Source organism: Lineus longissimus, chromosome 5 (assembly GCF_910592395.1).
Source record: "Lineus longissimus chromosome 5, tnLinLong1.2, whole genome shotgun sequence".
NCBI lineage: Eukaryota > Metazoa > Nemertea > Pilidiophora > Heteronemertea > Lineidae > Lineus > Lineus longissimus.
The window spans coordinates 18,889,015-18,902,676 of NC_088312.1; the positions used below are offsets into that span (position 1 = coordinate 18,889,015).

General features: G+C 40.4%; 1 protein-coding gene across 13 annotated transcripts in view; it reads right to left on the minus strand.

Annotated features, from left to right (window-relative positions):
- LOC135488724 (protein F37C4.5-like) overlaps window positions 1-13,662 on the minus strand; it is a 111,029-nt gene that overhangs the window by 26,956 nt on the left and 70,411 nt on the right. For 9 of the 13 annotated variants that reach the window (XM_064773467.1, XM_064773473.1, XM_064773472.1 and 6 more), the window contains one exon: window positions 13,300-13,383. The exons of the other annotated variants lie outside the window; for them this stretch is intronic. In XM_064773467.1, coding sequence (XP_064629537.1) covers window positions 13,300-13,383 — 84 coding nt within the window. The remainder of the gene's footprint in view (window positions 1-13,299; window positions 13,384-13,662) is intronic. 13 annotated transcript variants of the gene reach the window in all.

A 13,662-nucleotide genomic window follows, 5' to 3' on the forward strand; every position in this document is an offset into this window, starting at 1 on the left:
CTCATCTACTACATTAAGAATATCAATCAGGCTATGTAAAACTACAACACATGCATTGCAAACCAACCTATACCAACCCTCAAAATGAAGATATAGTGTGCGAGAGTTGCAGCCATACCCTAGGAGCCCTAAAGAATCCATAAAAGACATGCCCATTTATAAAGTGACAGCTGAAAGCATCTCTGCGCTCCATAAGGATGTGTGGTAGTGACGTTAAGACGTTCCAATTAGGCATGGAAGCGGTAAAGGCAATATCCGGCTTCCAGCTGTGGTTTTGAAGGCGCCACGCAAGAATTTGGTTTCCAAGAGCAAAAAGTAGGGTCAAAACTTTGACTGAAATCTGCCATTACTGACAGGACTTACAGCACTACAAGCTGCAGCGCACTGCAGACAATTGATTTCTCTGGCTGTAATATGTGTGATAAGCAATAAAAATATCACTTGTCTGTGGGAACACACCTATTTTCAGCAATGACCGACTTTTGTCCCAGGCCAGGCACTTGCAATGATGCCCCCCACAGACAGACAATTTTTGTAGCAAGTGATAAATACTGCCGATAGAAACAGCTTCACTGCAAAGAAATTAAAGGTCAAATCTTAACGATTTCCAATTCTGATTAGCCATTGAAAGGCTTTTGAGGTAACTAAAGGCTCTGATGAATATCGGACCGGATGACCAATGCTTCTATATTTAGTGGCGTGCAGACGTCCCAACAAATGTGGTTTCAGGAAGAATGATATTCAGAACTGATACGACAAACTTTATTGGTGAATTGTCCTTTGCTTGATACTCTTTCGCTCAGTTACATCTTATCTCAGAAACCTAGTCCAAAAAATATCGACAATCCACTTCAATTATAAACTCAAGGGAAATAAAGAAATTAACAAAATAAAATTCTCGCATGAAACAGCCTCTCCTGCGCTGTCTGCTGGCATCTAATAATTGATGGCTATCACTTCCAATATCACCAGGGAAACCCGGGAAATGTCAAGCCATTGAAGTTCAATGTGATAGCATAAATGAAACCAACAGTGATAAAAGTTTGGGCTTGAATAATCAATGGGTTTTCTAATTTCAGGATGAAATATTGCACAGCGGGATTGTTATGCCATGGCGAGATTGTTATTGAGAGGGCAAACACATTAGCCTATGCTGTTCACAGATTCAAGGGTGGCACGGTTGAGCTCCTGTGACACGCAGACACACAGATCAGAGGGAGGGGGGATTAAGATTTAAGAAAAGCTTAACTTTGAAGGAATCAGCCCAAAAGGACAGTGACATTTACTTATGCAGCTGACTATAGGCTCCCCACAGCTCTCTTGGTCTACCTCAGAACCACCACAGACAGAATCCAGATAGCTTCAGGCAACAATTGACGTCAAAGAGGAACAGAAGTGGGATGCACTCTGCCCAGTAAATGCAAAACTAATCACCCTCAGAGCAAAAGCATCAGCAGCTATTACATCAAGGTCAAACCGACGCCGCCTTAATCTCGTACGTAATTGCTTCTTCCGATGACTCACATTCGGGCACCAAACGATCATCAAGATTGTGCTGTGATTCGCTAATAACCGCTGCACGATTTTTGAACCTCACATCGTGCAGTAGCGTAATTAAGACACGCTAACGAGAAAGTAAAACTACCGCTCATCACGAGGGACGGAACATACGCCCATAAAAACAAAATTAGCTGTGATTACTAAGCACTTGAGACTAAGTTAGCTCTTTACACCCATTTTCTTGACGGAAGATGAGACTTTAATGAATGAGGAATTTGAACTGCTCCCACGGGAATTGATCTTTAGTTGATGAATCAACAAGTTGTGGGCTTCCCTTGAATTGATCCCAAAGTGCTCCATAAATTAGCGATTTTTGTCATGGGACGTAGCCCTGGCAATATAACGATCGATTGTGAACTGGGCGGCTGCTCACCAATCACAATTGAAGAAACATTCTGCTCGATCATGTTTTTTCTTGATCAATTCCATGATGAGAATACACAAGAGCAATATGTGTAAGAAGCAATCAGAATCATTTTCAGTTCAGGCGGTAAGTTCTGACATTCTGCCTTCTCCTTGTAATATGAGAACTAACCTTGGATGCCCTTGGAGTCAATTGCACTCAGTACACCCCAACTTCCCAATGGCTCTCTCCCCAAGATGAATGCTTTTAATCTAAGTTCACTTGATGTATAAGTGTATAATTGATGTAGTGAAAGCATTACCCAACCAAGGGTGAAATTGGATGTCAGAGTCATTATTGCTTAAGGGTTTCCTGACTTAACCCTCAGTGTTGAGAGAAGCCAGCTTTGCATTTTCACTTGAGGCTGGTAGCTTCTGACAGAATTTGAAAATTTCCAACTGCTTTGATATGAACTCAATATAAATTTCAACATTGCCGTTGAGTGGACAGATATACAAATACTATGAATACCAAGTTTTAGCAAATTTGCATGCATGAGAACTACACTACGGCATTGTGTATAACTTCATTTCTATTTTCCTGATCCAAGAATAAATACAAACATAGTACCTACTTTAGTTCACCACTGAGCACAATGGTTCAAAGCAATGGTTTTTTGCAACAGCCCACACCATGATTGCAAAGAAGTAAGAACAGGACCATCCTTCCCTTAATCATCAATTTAAATTTTATATTTTTCAGTTGTTAAAACAACTGAAAATATCTCACTCTGAAGAGCTCATTGCATTGCATTAATGTCAGATATCAGCTCCTCCGCACACCACTACACAATTCTAAGCAATACAAGACACATACCGATGACATTCTCTATATCATTCAATATGTTGTATAATACACTTAGTTCACTTTCGCCCCGAGCAAAACACAGGCACATGAATCCACTTTGCATATAAATGCTTTTAAGCGAGACGTGGAATAAATTATTGGGGTATGATGTGACCTGGAATCCCGATATTCATACAGCTAGGGATGCTGTTTGCTAAAGTGAATATCGCCCGATACATTCATTACATGCAATTGGGTTTTTTATTGCAAATATTTTTGAATTTAATTTGAAGTGAGAATCGTAGCAATGGCATATTTTGCTCTCCCCAAGAGGAATACCCAGCCTCTGCTTCATCAAAATATGGCTGTAACAACTGCAGTAAACTTTCATGCTACCAAGTGATTGCCAACAGACGGCAAAATCAAACCATATTTGGGAGAAATGCTAAGGCATCCACTCCATATCAACTTTTTTGGGGGGTGACACTACTAAGAGGCAGAGATACTCACTCATCAAGCCTGGCCACAACATCACCCCTAAAGTACACACACGTCATAATATTCTTTACTTTACTTTTTTGATGATCATCCTGAAGCAGACATTCTCAATGAAATAAAACAACGCTGCATCTTTAGAGCATCAGCTTCAAGCACTCCTTTGAGTTGGATATATCGAACACGACTTGGAGTTGGGTATTGTGCTTGAAGCTTGGTAGTCTAATATTCCTGATGTCCTGAATGGCAAAAGTACATCGCACTAAAATATGTCCTTTTTCTATTTTTATCTTAACCTATTCATAAATCCGATGACAAGCGACAGGACAATTTCCTCGTAATTGTCAGGAGCCTGCCGCGCATCTGAATGAAAGAAACTAATCGGTCTCGAGCATCAGATCTTGGTTAGAAAAACTGCTTAATCTGGTGGTGAGAGCCCAGAGGGCCTTGTTAAGACGACACAACTGCCAGTCTCTTTCATCTAGGGATGTCCTTAGCTTCGAAGGCAGACAGCATGGTGATCAGAATTTGGGAGTAGTCACCAAGAGGAGCATGCTGGGCATGCAGAATGAAAGAACCAATCAGTCTTGCTAAGAACAAAATACTAATTCCGGCCTTGAGAGTAGAGAGCATTGTGAGGATGACAGAACTGCCAGTCTCTTTCAACTCAGGATGTCCTTTTTGTTGAAGACAGACAGTGAGGGGATCAGCATCTGTAAGTAACCCAGCTGTCAAGAGGAGCATGCTGGGCATGCAAAATGAAAGAAACCAATTGGTTTTGCTCAGAAGAAAATATTACAACCGGCTGTGTGGGTACAGAAAGCCTCGTGAGGACTAGAGAAGTGCCAGTTACTTTTATCTCAGGATGTGCTTCTCAACGGCAGACAACAAGGCCATTTGAGATGAACAACATATGTATGGCAGGCTAGAACCAATTGATGTCTGCTTTTGGATGATTGAAGACAAGAGGAAGTCAGTTGCACATCACATGCATCCATTTACACATCGAGTAGTATGAAGTCAGAGACACCCTGCAGTAACGATCAGTCGTTTGTGAAATGATTCATGGATCCAAGTCTGTTGCGCCCTGGAACTGATTCGTTCTATTGGCCCTAACAAATTGTGTTTAGCCACCTGGCCTTGTCGTGGGTATATTGACTTGGTTGTGGAACTGTTGTGCTGTACATAGAGGGCCCCAAGTCCAACTGGCCCGAGGTCATCTTGAATGGTACCCAGTAGAACAACATGTACAATACTGTCCTTGTTGAGGTTTGTAGGCTTGTCATCAGACAAAGATATTTCCTTAAGAAAAAACAATGTCCGCGGCAATGGTGAGTCAGCGACCTTGCCCTGTGGTCATGAAGACAAGACAGCTACTCATCCCCAAGTTATGACACCAGTGGATTCTTGGCCAGTGAAACGCACCTGCTCCTTCCTGTATTCAGTGACAGCCCTGGGCTCTGTTATAATGATAGAGACCTTAATTTGTGTTCTGGGCAGGTCTTTAGGGAGGTCAGTGACGAAGTGGTTAGAGCGCTGGTCTGATACACCGAGGGCTGTGGGTGTGCCTCTTGGGACGATCACTGCTCTTCTGTCACAGTGTCCTTGAGCAAGACAGTGGTCAAAGCTCTGGTCTGATACAATGAGAGCTGTGGGTGTGACTCTTAGGAGGATCACTGCTCTTCTGTCACAGTGTCCTTGAGCAAGACAGTAGTTAAAGCTCTGGTCTGATACAATGAGGGCTGTGGGTGTGCCTCTTAGGAGGATCACTGCTCTTCTGTCACAGTGTCCTTGAGCAAGACAGTGGTTAAAGCTCTGGTCTGATACAACGAGGGTTGTGGGTGTGACTCTTAGGAGGATCACTGCTCTTCTGTCACAGTGTCCTTGAGCAAGACAGTGGTTAAAGCTCTGGTCTGATACAACGAGGGTTGTGGGTGTGCCTCTTAGGAGGATCACTGCTCTTCTGTCACAGTGTCCTTGAGCAAGACAGTGGTTAAAGCTCTGGTCTGATACAACGGGGGCTGTGGGTGTGACTCTTAGGAGGATCACTGCTCTTCTGTCACAGTGTCCTTGAGCAAGACAGTGGTCAAAGCTCTGGTCTGATACAACAAGGACTGTGGGTGTGACTCTTAGGAGGATCACTGCTCTTCTGTCACAGTGTCCTTGAGCAAGACAGTGGTCAAAGCTCTGGTCTGATACAACGAGGGCTGTGGGTGTGACTCTTAGGAGGATCACTGCTCTTCTGTCACAGTGTCCTTGAGCAAGACAACTAACCTTATGGTACACTGATTTGACCTTTCAATCGGACATAATATCGAGGTGCCCTTTACACCTCCTACCGATTCTGACTTCAGTTGTTGCAAAATGCCATGTTGTTCACCTCTCTCTTAGTCTCTTAAGCACTACAGCAGTAACAAAATCGCCACTGACTCTAGTCTGATCAATCACAATCAAGGCATCCATCACATGCAGTGAATCTCGTCCATTGATCCCGAACATATAGAAAATCGGAGCTTATCATGCCGGCATATAGATATGGCCGCTTGACTGGCCATGCCATCAAATGGGAATTACGGAGTGATAAATGGGCGTGGAACCCACAAGAGTAGTTGCGGTAGCGACATTTGTTGCAGCCATGAGAAGGATTTGTGAATCGGCTGATACTGTAAACCACAACATTTTCACACGTTTTTTTCAAACTTTGAAAATTTCCGAAAAAATTTGAAAAGTTTCACAATTTTTATTTTTATTGATTATGAAATTTCTTTGACTTCTTCAAATCAAAAACATTTTTTCTCGCAAAATTGTTGCGATTCGCAAAATCTTCAGAAATGAAACGCTCACGAAAATTTGTGGTGTAGGGAGCCATTTTGATGCAAACGGTTTGCCTTGACTGATGAAGCAATCAAAGGGGATGAGGTCGTGATAAAAGGGTATTATAAGCATTGGGGTCTAGGTGGCATTGGCAATGGGAAGGATTTGTGACATATTCATGATGATTGATGTTGGTCTGTACTGGCTGCAACTGGAGTCTGCTACCTGGGCAAAAAGAGTGTTTTGATCGTTGTGAGATTAGCTGCAGATTTGGGATAACATCTTAGTTTATCATACCTGCGTAAAGATACAGCCGCTAGGAACTAAGTGGGGATAAATGAGTGTGAAAGCTGCGAAGCCTCCGTTTAACGGCCATAAGTCTGCCATCATCAGCACAGCCAGAACAAAGTCATTGGATTTTACCTTGTTGACAATTCATCAATGTCAATTTGTTGTAGTCAGGGAAGTGAAACGATCATTTGAACAAATCCTTTGGAGTCAAATAAACCACTGCACTGTAATCGCTGAAATCGACACTTCTTTTATAGCATTCACAGCAGTGGAGAAGTTTGGGATGTTTTTGTCACAATTTGAACAACAAATAGAATTTGCCGGAGGCTGTTTCTCTGAAAACACGAGTGGCATTGTACGAACATGTTTCAACATATACACTTGATCATGTTCCAGTTTTTTTGATGGTGCTGGACGAACAATGGCCAATTGGAAATAACGATATAACACAGCAAAGCCATGTTGTCTAATATACCGTAGGGCAAGTTGATATGAATGAGTTTTTTGGTATGAAGGAAATAGAGACACAGACATTGTGCTTGTGTGACAGACCACTTCTTCTTCTTCTTCCTCTTCTCCTTCAGCATTTCCTCTGTACCTGAAGCTGTTACTCTCCAGGGAGTATATCTCCTCCAAGGCAGGATGAGAATTTTTACATGACACTACGGTTATGGTTCTTGGGCCAAGTGACTCTGTCTTTGGCCAGAGGAAGAGTCCACACAAGCTTCTCATGTTTCTCACTTGGTCGGGTCTTTTCTTGCCCTGGCATAGACACCAAAATACACGGAACCTTGGTTTGACGTCTCAATTAAAGGACAGTGACGAGCCAGGGATAATCCCTATGCTACTTTTTATGAAATTTCTCGAAGTACAAGATCAAACATGTCAAAGTATATCAGTGACCATATAGAGCATATTTGAACTTTTGAATTGGGCTGAGATACACAACCTGAAATATAAGGATCTGACCTCTGGACACTAATCTCTCATGCTCAACACAGATTTCATCAGTATACAAATTACCCTTGTCCGGAATATTGCCCCCTTCCGGCACTGATGGGTTAATCTCTATCCTCATGTTTCTTGGTTAGACTTTTTGTGTCTATCATAATATGCTTATTATGATCAAGGAACAACACCAAGAGAAATATAGCGATTATTAACGTCATTACGAAAAAACACAATCATGTGAGATTATCGGAAGATTACTTGTAATTTGATTACAGTGCCATCTGCCATGCTCTTCAATCGGTGTCGGGTGGCGCAGAATCCACAATGAAGAAAGGAAGTGTGGCGATTCTAGTGTAAAGCGGCACTTCTATAGTGCTTACTTTTGATACGACTGTTCAAAGAACATTAAGGGGTACGCTGTTCGTAAGTACTGGTGGTCCAGGAAAAAAGAAATGCAGTTATACACAATGCCATAGTGCAGTTATTATGCGTACTGATATGCTGAAACATGGTATTTATAGTATTTGTATATCTATCTGCACAACGGCATTGCTGAAATTGACATTTAGCACGTTTCAAGGCAATAGAAAATTTTCAAATTCAATTAAAAATTTCAAATTTTTAATGAACTATGTAGGCCTTTGACCAATCTAAAGTCAATATCACATGCTACCTAAACTAAGACACTGGAGACAAAGAAACTTTTCAGACATGATTTGGAGAAATTGTAAGAAATAGTTGATATTCCTATGAAAAAAATCACATTAAGACATTCTGATTGCTCTATAACTCATAAGTTTAGAACGATTCTAGCAATAAAACATGAAAAATCACTTTCTGAAACATTCTAAGGATGAATATTTTCGTGCAGAGTGTATGGCGTGTGTACGTGTGTGTTGTGGGCAAAGGGTACGTTCCATGTTGTTGTGAAATATGAAATCGACAGCCTATGTCCTTTCTTTAAAATGTCTTTGAAAGTAACAGAATGTCATGCATGAAACCTGAAACTAAAGTGCCCAGCAAACAAGTGATTTTTGTTGTGACGACCTGCGACGATTATCAATGCGATGAACGATAACATGACCTTCAGCAGATAAACAACCAGGAATCACTAGGCAGGATAGTTATCACAGGTCAGGCAATCCCCGATTCTTGTCACAGGTGACCTACGATGACCACTGTATACAAGAGAGTTTTGTTGCAGGCAATCATGATTGCAGGCTGCTGCAGCAAAACTCGCTATTTTTTGGACAATTTAAGGGCAGCAAATATAAAAGGTAAGACTTGGCTTAAAGTCTTATCACACTGAACAAATTTTCAGAAAATATTTCAATCATATTCGTCAATGACCTTGAACTCTACTAACTGACCTAGACAATGCTTTGAGGTCAACTTCAAGGTGAAGGCCAAACCATTTCAAGGTCGGAGTACTAGGAGATATTGTAAGAAGCTCAAGAACATAGGCTGTAAAACTGATTGAAATTCACAACAAACAAATACGGCCGGGTTCTTTACACTAACAGAGGAGAACTAGATAGAACTCTTCAGAAACGTCATAATTTCACACATAGATTTTGAAAACTTTTTAGTCTAAAAGTCGGTGGATGACTAACACCATACAACGTACCGTTACCCACATCGAACTCGACACAATGTCTAACACGACACACACTGGACGACTACAGGAGAATCAATGACTGGCGAAAATAATTTTACCCGTAACATTTGTGACCCGTTCCAGCAAAACCAGTCGCATGTCGCTCTGAGCTTGCCAGGTTGAGATGGACTGTTTTTTTTATTTCACTATTGTCTGCATTTTGTGAAATCTGACGACATCAATTTCTTCTATTATCTACTGGTGTCGCCTGGGCTCATCTTATGTGCGACATGCGACTGGTTTTGCTTGAACGGGTCACATTTTAGAAAATCAAGTCAACTTTCAGTGAAATATACACCGGAAAAATGATAGAATTATTGACCTTCATAGTGGAAGACATTCACCTTTTCACGGTATCTGCTAATGCGCCAACCCTAAACCAGATTTTAAGGCTGAGAAGACAATATTTTTTGCAATTTTTTGGAAAAACTTGGCTTTCCATCTTCACCAAGAAGACAGTTCACCTCTGATTTAGTTGCTCAATTCCTATTTTCTTATCAGATAAGCCTACTTTGATGTTTATTAGACATGACAGCTGAATCTTTGGGTACTAATGTAGGCTTAGATTTTGTTTGGCAAAGATGTTATTGTGTCCTTATGATGGTAGAAGTCCTTTATCAACAACAACCAAATCATTATCTGACAGGCAACAGCGGGTGGGAAAGCGTCAATGACATTTTCTTATACTGTAATACATTCTTGTCTTAAAGTGATACTATGATGTGATTTACAACCTTGCGGAAATACGTCCGTTTTTAATTGTTGATCACAAATGTAAAGCTCAAATTTTCCATTTTTGATTAGATTTATTATAAAATCGCTGAATGTAAACCACCGCGACCGTGAAAATGTTCATGTTGTGACGTCATCAATGAAAACGGCATCGAAGCGAGCCGTCCGGGCGGGATTAAACCATCAATTTCTAGAAAATGTGCTTTTCAATTCGAAAGAATTACCGATTTATGAGAAAGTGACGTAGTCATTTGTCAAAAACAGCTAAAACATTATATGGTGAAATTTGACACGAGTTACCCTTTAACAACAGCGGTACACTATGCCAACATTTTGTGAAGTGCAGTGAGGTGCTGTGCGACAAGACCAATAGAGGTCGTCACTAAACCAAACACAGTCATTCCCAATGCAAAGCTTGTGCTCCATGACTACACAGGCCACAGTAGCGTGATACATCAAGAAAGACTCAAAAGACAAAGGGAAATACAAATTCTCAGCAAGAAATAATTTCATCATTTGCCGGTAGGTCATCTACATAGCATGAAGACAACTTCAGATTCATATACTCAATCAACCCACGCATAATTCATGTAATTGGAAAAATACTTTCAGACAGATAGGTCTCAAAGACTGAGACACCTCATTCTTGAGACGGCATGGCGAACATCATTTCTTGAGTGTCGCTCTTCAATATTAATATATGCATAGCGAGTTGCAGACACAAAGTTTAGTCAATTGAAGAGCATTGGGTTTCGAGTACTTGCATATATGAATATGCAGTCTCACAGATGTGTATCTATGGTTTTCCAATGCAATATTTCTATTGAAATCATCTATCTCAGTACTTGACTGTGGTACCAGGTTGTCGGAATGTTAGTTTTCGAGATCTTGTCTTATTCCTTAGTGGTTCTGGTCAACATTTTAGCTCCACGCTTGCGGTTTAGGTAAGAAAAGAGAAAATCAATACCTCCAGTTCGGTGTCAATTCTTTAAAGCTGACTCTCAGTTCAGGATTGTAAGACTAATTTGGTTTCGATGCTAGAGACGGAATGGCACCTTTTTTGCTTCAGATTAACCTACAGGTATGTATTGTCAATAGCAACACCACAATTAATTAATTGTCCATAACATGTTTATGAGGTACATTGTCAACATGTTTATGAGGTACATTGTCTAACATGTTTATTAGGTGCACTGTCTAACATGTTTATGAGGTACATTGTCTATGTTTATGAGGAACATTGTCTAACATGACTCACCCTCCATGCCAGATACTCCATGGATATCAACGTTGTTCCCAATGTCCCCCCTTAATTTGAGGAGTTGCTCATGAAAAAGCCAGTGTCCGGTAACAAGAGAAAGTCAGTGTTCTCTCATGTTCTGCTTTCTATCGGGCCCATGGCCATTACTGTTAAATGTACATAGTCGCAACACATTCATTGTAGTCAATGTTAACAAATTTTTTTTTTGTATAGCACCAGTTCTGTAAATCTCTGTACAATTTGTTGTGCGAAATAAACAAGTATATATATGAGGCACATTGTCTAACATGTTTATGAGGTACATTGTCTAACATGTTTATGAGGTACATTGTCAAAATGTTTATGTGGAACATTGTCAACATGTTTATGAGGTACATTGTCAACATGTTTATGAGGTACAATGTGAACATGTTTATGTGGAACATTGTCAACATGTTTATGAGGTACATTGTCAACATGTTTATGTGGAACATTGTCAACATGTTTATGAGGTACATTGTCAACATGTTTATGTGGAACATTGTCAACATGTTTATGAGGTACATTGTCAACATGTTTATGTGGAACATTGTCAACATGTTTATGAGGTACATTGTCGAAGTGTTAGTAACTATAACGATGCATTCAACGCCATGCAATTAACGACACTCATTCAATATTTCGGGAATTTCCAGACATTTTAGACCAGAGAACAAGTTCTGCCTAATTCAAATATTTTTTCACCACTCAAAGAAATTCAATCTGACTCATTATTTTACCATATAAGGGCACATCACCAATTTGCATAACTGAGAAAGCAATGCTTCCTTGCCGACCCCAATTTCAGACAGTTCGAACAACTCATGACTCCGCAATCATGAACTGTACTGAAATGCACCCGCCTTTAAGTGGGTGATGTCAGCCAATTGAAAAGTAAAGCCCTGACGCTGTGATATTGGAAACCTATCACTTTGTTTGTCCAGCTCAAATGTTGGAATATCTCATCTAGTTTGAGAACTTTTAAGTTTAGCTTTTGTCGACTACCATCTCATCTAAACATGCTAAATGCTCAAAACATTTCATAGACAACCACAAGTTAGCAAAGCTCATAGCATATTTTTGCTTAAAACTTTGAAATAATTGGAGTGGAGAATTTTCATTCTCAACTGATATTTCTGAGCTATAGTATAAAGTATAGTGGAAACAGGCCTTTACATTGTACGACAGTGCTGCCTGTCAAGGGATGCTATTTCTGACCAGTATTGTAGCATTTAAGTACAGTAGAACCTCTCTATTAAGGACACCTTCTCTCTAAAGGACACTAGGTTTGGTCCCAAATTAGGTATTTCCTGTCAATTTGATCTCTCTAATCAGGACACCTCTCTATAAAGGACAGCACTAATCAGTCCCGAGGGTGTCCTTAATAGAGAGAGGTCCTACTGTACATGTACATAATGTGTATGACACAATGTATATATTAGTGAACAAATCATGAACAAAAAATATGCAATTTTTCAAAATATTAGTAATATCACACCAGCCAGACTTGATTCTCAGAGCCATGTTACGGACAGATAGAATACCTAATGGGGATGTTCAATCTACCACAGAAAACTCGTCATTTGCAAATGTGACATGCATGTTCTAGGCCAAAATCACAGGGAGGCTGCCAGTGAAACTAAGGTGCAAAAAGATCACAAAATATACCCACTTCTTTCTCCACTTGTATCATTGGATCTCAAAAACCTTAACCCCAAATATTGTTTCAGCTAGAGTTTTAGCAGAGTGCATCACCCTGCGATTTCTCAATTTTCTCTCTTTGCCCTGCCATTTTCACAAGTGGCTAATGCATTTTGAAGCATAGCACTGCACCCTGCACTTTTCAGATTGTGCCCTTTTCTACTTGGCTTTTCAGATGATGAGCTGAAACATGACCAAGATCTGACTTTCAACAAACTTCAAGGTTTCAAATTGGTCAACTGGTATATGACAGCCAAATACAAGTTCAAAGGTTATAGATTCACAACAATTAGCAATTCCCAATTCTCAATACGTGATTTAAACCGAACATGCCTGATGGACCAATCCTTCCTACCAAGATTAATAAAGACTAGTCTTTATCAATTCTTGTTGCTACCAAATACCGGTTTGTGCAAATCCACCACCAACTGGAAAGAAAATGCCCCAGTTCCAATTATTTTCGTCGCTGTTGACTTTCGGACTTCGTGACCACTTCAAAACTGCATCCACATTTTCGTATTTGACCAGCACCGTTAAACCTCGTACCCAGCAGCACTCCCCGGGGCCAACATGCATAAAACTATCGGAGGAAGTGAGGTTACAAAACGAACATCGAAATGGCCACTATACCTTCATTCTACTATCGCGGCTGATTTGTTCGAAATCAGAATAGTTTGACCACAAGGCCTTGGTAAGGTTGTAGCAATGCGGTAACTAGAGATGGGACATGTCGATATGTTAATGAAGGCTAAGTACAACGCTGGTCAGAAGTAACGTCTGTTGATACGTGCAACACATCATTTTATAATTGAATTGGAAAGATGGTTTAGATGCAGCACTAATGTGAAATTCTTGTGGTTTTAGGATCTCTCAACCACTATACTGTAAACTGACAGATTTTTATACCTCTTCCTCTTACATTCGCGAAACGAGGTTATTTGCAAAATCAGCATAAAAACAAAATGCCTGCGAAATTGGTTCGTTTGCGTTACT